We start from the raw sequence: 13,053 nt of genomic DNA, 5'->3' as shown, positions 1-13,053 counted from the left end.
ACTTGTGGCACCTTAGAGACTAACAAATTTATCTGAGCATAAGCTTTTGTGAGCTACAGCTCACTTCATCGGATGCAAGTGATGTCTGATGTGTGTGATCTGTTACCTTTTTCCATTTGCGGACCCCTACAAAATTTTGACTAGAGGTGCAGACCCCTTTGGAGCACACACCCAGAAAAATGAAAGTCGGGGGTAACTGCACCCCCCCATAGGTGTGTCGCTTCTTTTGTACTGCTGTAAGCTGAGCCGCTCTGTGATGCTTTCCCAGCGAATTGTGGGAGGACTTGGGGGATTGGTGGGAAAGCACTGGAGGGCTGGCAGCTTTCGAGGGGGTTAGCCGTGGTTCTTGCCGCAGAGTGGGCAGATTACGAGCCTGAGAGAAAGCAGCAGTTGAGCTCTACCCCAGGCAAGCCAGATTGCCTGCATTGAAAACACCAGCCAACTCACGCGCAAGGGCTCGTATGGGGATGTTAGGGGCAACACCCAAGTAAGAGCCTGGGTTAATTCTGCAGTGAAGATGACTCTCATGGAGAGCTGAGCTCTTGAAAATCTGGCCCCTGGTGCCTAATGTTTGAGCAAGCAGTTCCCTCTACAGCGGTGCTTCCCAGCTCTGGGGTATAGGTGAGCACTACGGGTACTTTAGGCTTTTGTGCCTGGTATTCTGGCATCTCCTTCCCTCTGTGCATCACTATTTGCCAGCTCCCACTCAGCAGCTGCAGCACTTTGGCTGACTGGGACTGGATGCAGGGGTTTAGAGGGTGCATCACTGAATGGGAGATGGCAGAGTTGAGGTGTCAAGCCCTGATCCTGCAAGTGGTTCTGCAGGGGCAGACTCCCTGCACCAACTTGGAGTTGTTGAAGTCACTGGGTCTCTGTGGGGACTCTGGGTTCCAGCCATGTAGGGCCTCAGTCTGGTTCAGCTGCCCAGATAGATGGCTGTGCTCTAAAGCCAACTTCCAAGCTGCTGTGGGTGAGGTGGCCACCCCAGTCCCACAACGTCAGCCCCACTGGCCGGTTTTCCCTTCCCTTCCCGCACTCCCATTCCCTTGTAAACTCCTCCTTCCCCTGCTTCTTTGCAGAGATAGCCGACAAAATCTACAACCTCTACAATGGCTATACCAGTGGGAAGGAGCAGCAGACAGCCTACAACACGCTGATGGAGGTCTCCACGTCCATGCTCTTCCGAGTCCAGCACCACTACAACTCACACTACGAGAAGTTTGGAGACTTTGTCTGGCGCAGTGAGGATGAGCTGGGGCCCAGGTAGCTGTGCTTTCCCATAATCCTTTGTGGTTAGTCCATCCCACCCCATTAGACTGGCCTAGTGTCTTACACTGCTGAGTGCATCCTGTTTAGGTGGCCATTCAGATGACCCTGATGATCCCCTAATACCAGAGAGGTAGCGTTTTGTAAACCTCACCAACCAGTCCCATCATCTGCCCTGGATTGGGACAAGGGGTGCTGTAATTTAGGATTTAAGTGATTTGTAACAGTTGTTTGGGAGACCAGTCCTGGGAATAACAGGCAGTGCTGCAAAGTAGGATCTGGGCCTAAGTGAACTGATAAAGCTGTGTGGACACAGTGCTATACATTAGGACTGAGGTGAACTGCCAAGGCTGTTATAAATTAGCACTGATCCCCAGTCTTTTTTACATTGGAGAGTCTTCATGGCAGAGACTGTGACTCTTCCAGGATTCAAATGTGCCCTGATACTTTCAGCATTATCACAGTATACACTGATTCGATGAATGAATGAATGTGGAAGTACAGAGAGTGATACAAATTAGGACTGAGGTGCATTGTGTCAGGTGTTTGGAGAGCTAAGGACTAGAATAATAAAGGGACAATTTACCCTAAGGATGTATCCAGGACTCTGCCTCAATCAGCACATCCTCTAACAGCTGTAGCATTGGTATGTAGAAAAAGTCCAGGTGATGAAGGAGAGCAGCAGACCACCGTACTGGGGCACTGGCAGAGGGAGACTGTTTGGGATTTTGACAAATCAGCACGTTTTGACTGACAAACACCTTTGTTGGAAAATCCCTCCCCAGCTCTGTGTCATGTGTTCTTGAGAAGTTTACAGTGGATGTTCTACCACTTAGATCCTGCCCTATTGTTCTGAGATCTCCGGAGTGAAAGTGGCTGTCCCACAGCGATCGTCTTTGCTTGTGTTCTGGTTTTGAACAGCAGTAAAATTAACTGAGGCGACAGTGAATGCTGGAGTTGCAGCTTCATCTAAACCATTAACCCAGCTGTGGCCCACCAGCCCACTACAGATGTGAAGGCGTAAACAGGCTCTTTCTCCCCCTTTATTTTGGAGGCACAAGGCATGAGGGCCTCATGTAGCTTTTGTTTAAGGGGCAGGGGAGAAGGTTCACATGCATAAACTGTCTTGACACCATGAGAGAGTGGAGATAAAACTTCCATTTGTTTACATGTCTCACAAACAGCAGATTTTTTTTTTTTTTGAATCTGTAGTTCTACCCTTGTGATATCTCCTTAGGGTTTGGTGCATGAACTGTCAGCATGTGATAGACTGTGACTTTGCAGCACAATATCTCCTAAACCCCTGCTGGTGAATTAATCCTCTCTCTCTCATCTGATTGATGGAGAGACAGACAGATGCGGTGTATAGTCTGTCTGTCCTTCTAATCAGCCTAATGAGACATATTGATACGTTGCCCCTCACCATGGTTACTGGGCACTTTGCAAGGTATAAATACTCTTAAAGATCTTAGATTTCTCTCCCTCCCTCCCACCTAAAACAATAACATGGCATTACAGTGGCCTCCCCAAATTCTAAACACAGTGCGTACTAAAACCATGCTGCAAACTGAAGCATGCCCAGGCTATGGCAGAAAATGTATTTTACAAACCTGTGTTCCCTTTTCCCTAATTTCGTGCTAAGAGTGGGAATTAGCAGCTGGATAACTCTGAGATTGTGAAGAACAACGGTTCCAGCAGTAACAGCCCCCCGCCCCAAATATTGTTTTGGCGTATTTGCAAAAGTATATTACTGGTGAACATGCAGGTTCAGAGAGACTACAACTGTGGAATAGAACATACACGGAGTATGCCATGTCAGAGTACTGGGAGAGTAAGCTGGGTTGTTTCCTGGACAAGGTGTCTTCTTACGACCTTTTTGCCACTGCTCATGAGCTGCTACCATAACTCCTCACAAAGAACATTCCGCAAGTGACATGAAGCTCCCTCAGGTTTCTAGATTCGGCCAGGATGCTTAGAGATGTTTCACAAATGCCATGTTGTCAGCAGTCTGTTTCAGAAATGACCTTTTCTCTGAGTGCTAGAAAGAAACAGAGAGAGAGAACTGGGAGGTACAGATGATGGGGGGAGCAATTAACCACAATAAACACATAATAACAATAGATTATGCTTTTTTTTGCCCACCCTGCATATTGGGCACAAGCAGGGATCCACTCCTGACTCCATGCCACAATTTCTTGCAACAATTTACGACCCTCCTAGACATAAATCCAAGTTAGCCTGTGACTGGCCCTCCTTCAGAGGTGACCTAGATTGTAATTTTTTTGATAGCTCATTAACCTCTGATGTGCAGCCACTCTCTTCCCCTCTCCTTGATGGCACTGCAAGATGTTTGTCATTTTAAGTCGTCCCTCTCTGTACAAATCCATGGGGCCACTGGCTTTCTTTATGTTTCCCCGGTAACTGCATCTGTTACTTGGGCATCTCTGGAAGCTGAGTGACGATGCACCTATTTGAGGGCATTATCCAGCAGGAAAATACAAGCCAGGCAAACTTGTCTCTCCATGTCAAGCAAGGAGATTTGGAAAGTGCTCTCCAGCATGTCCTTGACACATCGTTATACAGAAAGCAATGTCTAGAGACATCCATGGATTCCGCAGTTGTCCTTTCACACAGAGGCAGGGATCTCCGGTTGAACTTTCAGCAGCCCCTCATGCATCTGAGTAACCAGCATCTCCTAGCCATGGGGAAGCTTCTAAAAATACCCCTGCTGCTTGCAAGCAGTTCTAGTCTCTTGACAAGAACGAATGTCTGTCCTCCAGCCTCATTTCTCAGGTTGCTCTGGCAGCGATGGACCTCCTGACAGCGGGAGAGGTGACTGAGGATTTCCCAAGGGAACATCTCGTAATGAGATTTTAATTGACAGGCTGTTCTCGTTCCCAGGAGGGCATTCATTTTCGTACCTTGAAATGTTTATCAGATGAGCCTCAGATCCACCGTAAATGTTCACTCATAAAACTTAGTGACAAGAGGGGAGTCTATTGCCTCTGTGTAATAAATACATCATGCTGGAGTCCTTGAGAGCCCAATTTCCATGAAAGCCACAGGTTACTGCAAACAGCTGCTTGCGAGAAGACACACTGACAACCAGATGTCTCAAACAGAAGGTTTACATTAAGGAGACATTAAAAAACTTAGCTCATAGGTGGCCCTAGACCAGGACTTGCTGTGGTCAGGACTTGGCTCCTGGTTTGCTTCATCCTGCTAGTCTCCTCTAACAAACCCCATATAACCCTAACACACGCAAAAAGAGACGCTTTCTCCAAATTTACAGCAACACTTTGTTCCAACTAAAGAGAAGAATCTGTCTAGACCAATAAAGGCCTGATGCTACTATGCATTTGTTCGATCCTTCCCAGGCTTGTGTGGTGCAGGGACGGTGCTTTGTTATGTCACAGGCTCTTCTTTTAACAGCTGTCTGGATTTCTGGGGAGTTGTTGTGGCCATTGCAACAGTGTCTGACTCTCAGCGAGAGGTGGAGGAAATAGACATGGTTAAATTGTCCCCACCCCCGTGCTCATCAGGTCAGGATGTGACATCAGCATGGGGCTTTAAGCCCCTCCTTTTCTTAAAGCAAATAACAGACCCCTGCTGACCGCAGCAGCAGGAGAAGATCCTTTTAAATGCAGGCGTCTCCACCAGCAGCTGCCTTACGGTAACTGGAGGGAATACGATGTACAGATGAGAGGCTGTGATAGCAGGGTTTGGAGTGCTGGACTCTCTATCCTCCCATCTGAGAGCCTGACAGACCTGGGTCAATTATCACTTGGGCGGAAAATCTGAATTTATAGCAAAGAAACCCCACAAGAGAACAAGACAACCAGGCACTGACCCTCTCCCCCACCTCCCGTCAGAATCCTGGGGCGAGACCCTGCTCCACTCCAACACAGCTGTTGTTCCCTGTCTGCTCTGTAATCCTGCGTTGTACTTTCCTAGTGCCTTTCATCCTAGCATGTCAAAGTGCTTTGCAAGCAGCTAACTAGGCCCACGGCAGCCTTGGGAGCAAGGTGAGTATTGTATTCCCAATGCAGATGGGCAAACTGAGATGGGGAAGGGTGAAGTGACGCACCATATGGGGCACAACTGGCCCGGGGCAGAGCTGGAAGTAGCCAGTGCAAGACACCCAGCTCTCCCAAGCTCCCTGGCAGCACAGGGAATAGAACCCAGGAGTCCAGGTCTGCTACTCTAACTACTGTATCACACTCCCTTACGACAGTGCCTTTATCCATGCATGAGCACTTCGAACGGCCTGAACAGTCACACCTTCCCATCTCTCTTCAGGCCCCAGTAACACGAGAGGGGAAAATGGCAGCAGAGGGCCATTACTTTTAATCCCTTCCATCATTTTTACCGCAGCATCAACCTCCTAAATCCTTCACTTTCACAGCAAACAAGATCAGTCCCAGGCTGGCACCAAGTTTAAACCAGCTGGCCGCAAAGTGCGCTGTGGCAGGCGAGGTGGAGCGGGGATGACATCATGTGGGGATGGGGTGGGGAAGAAGCCACTAAGCTTCAGTGGGTCAGGGGGCTTAGTGCAGCCAGTGTCAGCCCTGGCTGTAGCCAGCCCGGGAGTCTGACTTCTGCAGCCATCCCCTCCTGATCCTGCCCTTTCATAGGGGAATAAATGATTGTTTCTGGCAGCGACGGGGTAGCTCGGCATTAGGAAGATTTCATTTCCAGTCTTTGAAAAGGTGGTCGCTCTGGCCTGACATCCCCCCGCAGAGAGCACTTGGATGGTGGCCAGAATTTGATTGATGGCGTTAAATTGGCAGCCCAAGAACTGCTTCTGTAATTTATTACCCGGCCTTCACCAGCAGGCTTCTCTCTCTTTTTCTCTCCTCTCCCCTGGTCTCTTTCTCTCCTTCTTCCTTTTTTTTTTTTAATAAAGAAAAGATGTCAGCCAAAAGTCTAACATTTAAGCATGACTTCATTAACCCTCTCAAACAAGTGAGCCACACCAGCTCCCCCCAAGAGAGCCAAGCAACCTGGCCGTTGCTGAGGGGGTTTGTCATCAACCCGGGGATAGCAAAATCCAGGTATCCACTTCCCTCCTGATCCTCCACTCCAGCATGTTCCTCCTTGGTTTCTCCTGCATGGAGCTGTTGCCTCCTCTGCTTGTCCGTCGGAGCACTTTGCAGTTGGTGCATCCCCTGGGCCATTCCATCACCTGCTGCTTCCCATGGTTGCACTCCCTAAGGCTCCCCAGCCACTGAGCAGAGCCAGACCCAACAAAGCAGCTGGAGTGAGACGGAAAGATGCTACCACATGTCTGCTGGAGGACAGAACAAACCCACCAGTTGTCCCCAGGAGATGATGGATAGAGGGAGTGGCATGGGTTTGCCCTGTGCTGCCATAACAGCAATGGCCCAGGACAGGCTGGAGGAAGCAAGCTGTGTGAGGGAGTTTTCAGTGGTGTCTAAAGGTAAAGGGATGGAGAGGGGGAAAGAGAGAAGAGGGGACATGGGAAACTATAGAAGGGACAAGAAGGAAATGGAGAGGGAGAGATAAGCAGATGGCACAAAAGAGGGAGAGAAAAGATGAGGGAAGCAAACACAGGGTATAGGAGATGGAATGGAGGAGAGATGGGACAGGAGGCACATTTAGGCATGTCCTGGAGATCTAGGCCTTCATCTGAAGCATCTGGCATAGGCTAGGGGCAGGATATTGGACTTGATGGACCATTGGTCTGAATCCATCCTTGGGGATCTGGGGTTATGAAGCTCAAGGCATGACCCTATTTGCACCCATTTTGATGCAGGGGATGATATTCATGCATTGTGCACTGCCCTAGAGCAAGTGGAGGGGACTCACTTGTGGGTAAATGCAGCTTCCCTTTACTGTAGCACGTAAGGGACAAACTCCCAGCTATTCCTGCCCATCCACACATCCATCTCCTGTTTGCCTTCTCAGCAATAGAGTGAGTGTCACCTCCCGCCAGTCTCTCCTGTTGCATCCACTTCAGTAGGCAGTTCCAAGGCAAGCAGAATAACACAGGTCGTTCCATTTGCAACTTCAGCCCAGAGTTGGACCACCCCCTCTTCCCGAATCACCCAACGGGCAGAGAACACCACACAATATTACTGATACCAAGATAGCTATGACACCTCCCTCACACACTCTGTCCTAACTCACGCCAAACACCAGCTGTCTCCAGAGCAAGCCCAGTGTAGGTATCAAAGTGTTGATTCACCCTGCTTCTTAGGGTCTGTCTACACTGCAGTCAGAGGTGTGACTGCAGCACAGGTAGACGTAAGTGAGCTAGCTAGCTTGAATAATGCTAGTAGTGAATCCACAGCACCAGGAGCTGTACAAAACTCTAGAAGCTGGACAGATTTAGACTGCAAATAAGGCATACATTTTTAAAAGTGTGAGTGCAATTAACCCAGGGTCGTGATGGATTCTCCACCACAACCATTTTTAAATTAAGACTGGATGTTTTTCTACAAGATCTGTTCCAGGAATCTCTATGGCCTGTGCAATACAGGCGGTCAAACTAGATATCAAGTGGCCTTGGAATCTGTGAATCTGTGTAGTCCAGTGGCTAGCCCATGCTGCCATGACTTCACTGCTATAGTTGTTTGAGCTAGCTAGATCAAAGCTAGCTTCAGTCATACCTCTGATTGCAGTGTAGACATACCTTCAATCTTCCAAACAAGAAAGTGTTTCCAGATGTGTGCTCAAAATAGGTTGGTCTTTTCTTTCTTTAACTACCTTCCTGTTTTCTTTCCTTTCATTCAGACAGACTGGGTAGTTCCCACCCATATAAGCCTTTCCATTCTTTGGCAAGATTTGACCTTTGAAGCAAACACCCGACACATGGTCCCCTCTCCGAACACACTGTAAAGGGTTCATGAATGTTAGTAGATCTTGTCTCCCTAAACTCGACAGGGAGAGCTCACAACTCGGGGCCCAGCTCACAATCCAGCTGGCTTGACTTTGAGAGAAGCTCAATGGGAATGTCGTTAGCATGAACTGGAAATGGCCATTGCTGTCTGACTGGAGCTGGTGAAAACACAGAAAGCTGGTTTCACAAATAATGTTGAAATTTCAAAGTTGTTTTCATTCTGTTGAACTAGGCCCACTTTTCTTCATTTCTTTTTAAAAATTGTATTTTTTTACTGTCATAAAAAATTCAAAAAGTATTTTCACTCTTTTTTGACAACTATTTTGGGGGGAAATTAGCCCCCAGAAAGAATGAAAAATGACAAAATTTGGACAGTGTTGAGAAGGGTTCATGAACATTTTTGTTCCTCCCCCCAAGAATAAGGGTTGTTTTCTGACGAAAACTCGTCATTCAAAAATGTGTAACTCATTTTATATCTACCCGTTCCCGTCTACATTTAGTAATAGCAGGCATGTCCCGATGCTGTGCTGCAGACACAATGTTCAGAAGCACTGGACTCTTTTAGACATGAGTCTAAATCCTATGCTTGCTTACACCCAGTGCAATCCACATCGAAGTTAATGAACTCTATGCAGTGAAAGTCAGTGCAGAATATGACTCCTTGGTGTGCATTGTTTTAGCTATGGCATCCTCACTGAAAATATCAACTTCCATAATGGGAAACCTCCAAAGTGTTTCCCATTTTAACAATCTCTGGCAAGGATTGGGGTGGGGCGGGGCGGGCGGTATGTCACTGGTGAAGTTATGCATCTTGGATTGCAGGGAGAGGGAGCACCTCTCTGGTAGGGTGGTGGCTACTTAATGGAATTGTGTTAGCGGGAGTTGGAAGGTGTTGGTCAAAGCTCAAGCCATCACATCGAATGTATGTGCCTCCCGAGAAACAGAGAGTCGTACCTGGTTGTGGAGGCTTGATTGGCTCTAGTCACTGCTGTTTTGGCTTGTCGCTCTGTCATGCACTTCTGTCTGTACCGCACTCTTTTGTGACTCACGGTGAATTCTTACTTGGAATCTCAATTAGTGAGATGCCTCGGAGAGAGCAGCCGCATCAGAAAATAGCCATGCTCCCTCCCAAAGAATCGGGGGCTGAAGCACCAGAAAGCTTTCATAATCAAATAATCCCTATGTTTATACCTAGCTGACTGAGAGCGCTGCCCCTGACATGTCATTATTGGGAATTGACATTCCTTCGGTAACTGTAACAAACCCCAAGCCTAATTCCAGAGCTTTGCTGCGGCACCAGCGGGAGAGGGAATAATCTGTGATCTTGAGACTTTCAAACCACTCAAATAAACCCTCTTTCCCCACTTTTGATTTAGCACTTTGCAGGCTCTCACTAGGGGAGGGTTGGCCTCTAACTACTTAATTTTGTTTTGTCTTTTGGGTTTGTTGCACGTTTCCTTCTCTGCTGTTACAGAGTTGGGTTCTTCCTAGCCCGTTCCCCCTCTGAAGACTTGACAAATTGCAGAGAGGGCGGCTGTGCTTGGGTTCCTCCCTGGCGTAAGGCATGAGTGGGGGGAGGCAGGTATTCTGGAGAACTCCAGATAAGTAAGGGAAGGAGAGGGCAAGGTATTCCCATTTGGCTTGTCACTTCTCCACTGGCTTCCTGTAGCAGTGAGTTTGAGGGTTGTGCCATGGTGATAGATAGATGGCTAAAGGGATGGATAGGTGGATGATGGTGGATGACTTATGATGAGAGGCTGAGGGAACTGGGATTGCTTAGTCTGTGGAAGAGAAGAATGAGGGGGGATTTGATAGCAGCCTTCAACTACCTGAAAGGGGGTTTCAAAGAGGATGGATCTAGACTATTCTCAGTGGTACCAGATGACAGAACGAGGAGTAATGGTCTCAAGTTGCAGTGGGGGAGGTTTAGGTTGGATATTAGGAAAAACTTTTTCACTAGGAGGGTGGTGAAACACTGGAATGCGTTACCTAGGGAGGTGGTGGAATTTTCTTCCTTTGAGGTTTTTAAGGTCAGGCCTGACAAAGCCCTGGCTGGGATGATTTAGTTGGGGATGGGTCCTGCTTTGAGCAGGGGGTTGGACTAGATGACCTCCTGAGGTCCCTTCCAACCCTGATATTCTATGAGTCCATGTTTCATCAGCTTCTTAAGAATCGTGATCAACTTGTTACTTCACTGGAGTTGCACCAGTGTAACTGAGAGGCAAATTTGGCCCCTGGGTTGGGGGAGGAAGCCCAGCTTCCAACAGGATGTTTGCTTCTCTCTCTCTTTCAGCCAACTGAGAAATAAAAAAAGAAGGGAGAATACATTAAACTCCGGAGTCCCCAGGGAGTTATTGGAGGAACAGTTGTGGTTCAGGAATGTATTGCCAAATCAGTCATATATATCTAGTTTACTCTAATTGCCAAAGATTCCGGTAAGGGTTGCTTTACTTGAGCTGCTCATACCACCCAAGCCCTAGCCCCAGCGGGAGTTTGCCAGTTTTGAAGCCATAGGGCAGGGCTCTGGAAACTTTCTGTGATAGGTCAGTACTACTGAAGAGGCTGTTACTGCCTAGAGGGCAGCCTAGGTTAGATGACCCAATGCAGTTGAGAGACGTGATGAATTGTATTCCCAACTTTTTATCTAGAGCAGGTCACTAAACCTCCTTGTGCCTCAGTTTTCACATTTGTACACTGGGAATAATAGTATAGATGCCATAACCCTTAATTCATTGTCATAGAACCATAGGACTGGAAGGGACCTCGAGAGGTCATCTAGTCCAGTCCCCTGCACTCATGGTAGGACTAAGTATTATCTATCCCATCCCTGACAGGTGTTTGTCTAACCTGTTCTTAAAAATCTCCAATGATGGAGATTCCACAACCTCCTTAGGCAATTTATTCCAGTGCTTAACCACCCTGACAGGAAGTTTTTCGTAATATCCAACCTAACTCTTCCCTTGCTGCAATTTAAGCTCATTGCTTCTTGTCCTATCCTCTGTATCATCTGTAAAGCATTTTGAGATCCTTGCATAGCAGGAGCTACGGACATTTAATTACAGTAAAAACTGTGTTATCCAGCCCTGTACCAATCGGAAAGCTCTATAAATCCGGCATTTCTAATCTTCAGAGAAAGTCCGGTGTATAGTCCAGTTGGCGAGGGGCCGCGGTTCCCAGCCAATGGGAGCTGCGGAGTCAGCGCTCGGGGCAGGGAGGGGGCAATGCACAGAGCCGCCTAGCCTCGCCTCCACCTAGGAACAGCAGGGATAGGTCATGGCTTGCGGGGAGCTGCTTCAGGTGAGCGCCCCCCTGGATCTGGCACCCTGAAACTTCTCCCGTGCCCTAACCCGCTCCCGCACCCCGTCCTACATCCGAACTCCCTCCCTCTTAGTTAACCTGAATTTTTCTCTTACCAGCACCCCCCCATTTCCCAACATGCCAGACAAAAAAAACTTTTACTGTAATTAGGAATCAGAAGACAGACTCTATCAATCTATCTGCTGGCAACTGTTAACAGAACTGTTTTGTGTATGTGACAGGACAAACTACCAACAAAACCTAGGAGCCCTGGCTAGAGCTAAGTGAATAATTGTTTTGGGTTTTTTGGTGGTGGCCGAACCAAAATTGATATTTTTTTTCTTGCCGAAATAAAAAACCGAAAAAAATTTCAGTCTGGTCGAACAAAATGTTTTGGATGTTGAATCAAAACAACATCTTGAAACAAGTTGTCTGTTCGAATTGACATTTTCTAAACAGAATGTCAGTTCCAAGGGATTGTAACAGCTCATTTTGTAACAGCTCATGTTGAAAATGTCAAAACAAACCATTTCAACATTTAAAAAAAGATCTTTTTTGTTTGATTGGTTGGTTGGTTGGCTTTTGGTGGGAGGGTTATGCACAACTATTGGCTAAATTCAACCTGAAAAATGAATTTTTTGGCAAATTTACTATTCCCCAAAACAATGTCACCCACCTCTAGTCCTGGCTCCTAGCTCCCTGGTCTAACTGCTTCCACCTTCTTGCTATGTCTCCGTCTGCTATTCTCCATTCCAGGAAAGCTCACCTGATCTTAAGGAGGTTGGAGAAAGTTAGCAGCCACTGTTCGACCCTGCTCCGCAGTGCCTATATCCAGAGCCGCACTGACACCATGCCGTACCTGTTCTGCCGCAGCGAAGAGGTCCGGCCAGCCGGCATGGTCTGGTACAACATCCTAAAGGACACCAAAGTGACGTGCGAGGAGAAGATGGTCTCCATGCTGCGCAACATGTACGGGGAATCCAAGGGGCGGTGAGGGACGATGTTGGCCTGGAGCTGTGGAAGGGAACTCCGAGGAGTCATGGACGTGTGATAACCTGAGTAGCTGGTGGGCTTAGAGGAAGGGTGACATTCAGATGGAGGGGACAGCGAGGCCAAACTGGACTTTTTGACATGGGCGGTGGAGAAACAAGAAATCAGCCAGTTGGACTTTGATTTCCCTTTTTATTTTATTTTTTAAAATGAAAATGCCTAATTTGACTCAGTAGCACCGTCTCTCCTTTTTAATCTTTTCTTACCGAATTTCCTGGACTACGCACTCCAAATCTGAGAGGAGGAGAAATCCAAAAGAGCCAGGTCAGGGCACAGGAGAGCTAGCTGCGCCCTCCCCTGCTAGCTTTGGAAGCGGATGAGGTGGGAAAGGGGGCCCGCTGCCTTAGAGCGTCAAGGAGCCAAGGCGAAGCGTCTCAGTTCTGGGAGGCGATACCGGGAGCTGGAGGCACCATCCTGAAAGCGAAGATCGTGGAGATTAACGCCAGCCGGGCAGGTGCAAAGACATTGCAGGCAAACTGGGGTTTTTTTAACACTCTGAGTTTGCAGAACTGCTGCTTGTGGAGTCTTCGTTTGCAGGGCTCCTGACAGGTTGTTCTGTGCATTAAAGATTCATATGA

General features: G+C 47.8%; 1 protein-coding gene across 5 annotated transcripts in view; it reads left to right on the top strand.

The window, feature by feature from the left end:
* Window positions 1-13,053, top strand: part of ASTN2 (astrotactin 2) — a 602,974-nt gene extending 589,921 nt beyond the window's left edge. For all 5 annotated transcript variants that reach the window (XM_073314892.1, XM_073314893.1, XM_073314894.1 and 2 more), the window contains 2 exons: window positions 1,080-1,263; window positions 12,182-13,053. In XM_073314892.1, the coding sequence (XP_073170993.1) occupies window positions 1,080-1,263; window positions 12,182-12,419 (422 nt within the window). In that variant the 3' untranslated portion in view covers window positions 12,420-13,053. The remainder of the gene's footprint in view (window positions 1-1,079; window positions 1,264-12,181) is intronic.

The sequence above is a fragment of the Lepidochelys kempii genome, chromosome 16 (genome assembly GCF_965140265.1).
Source record: "Lepidochelys kempii isolate rLepKem1 chromosome 16, rLepKem1.hap2, whole genome shotgun sequence".
Classification (NCBI taxonomy): Eukaryota; Metazoa; Chordata; order Testudines; family Cheloniidae; genus Lepidochelys; species Lepidochelys kempii.
This window is presented reverse-complemented; position numbering and strand designations above follow the sequence as displayed.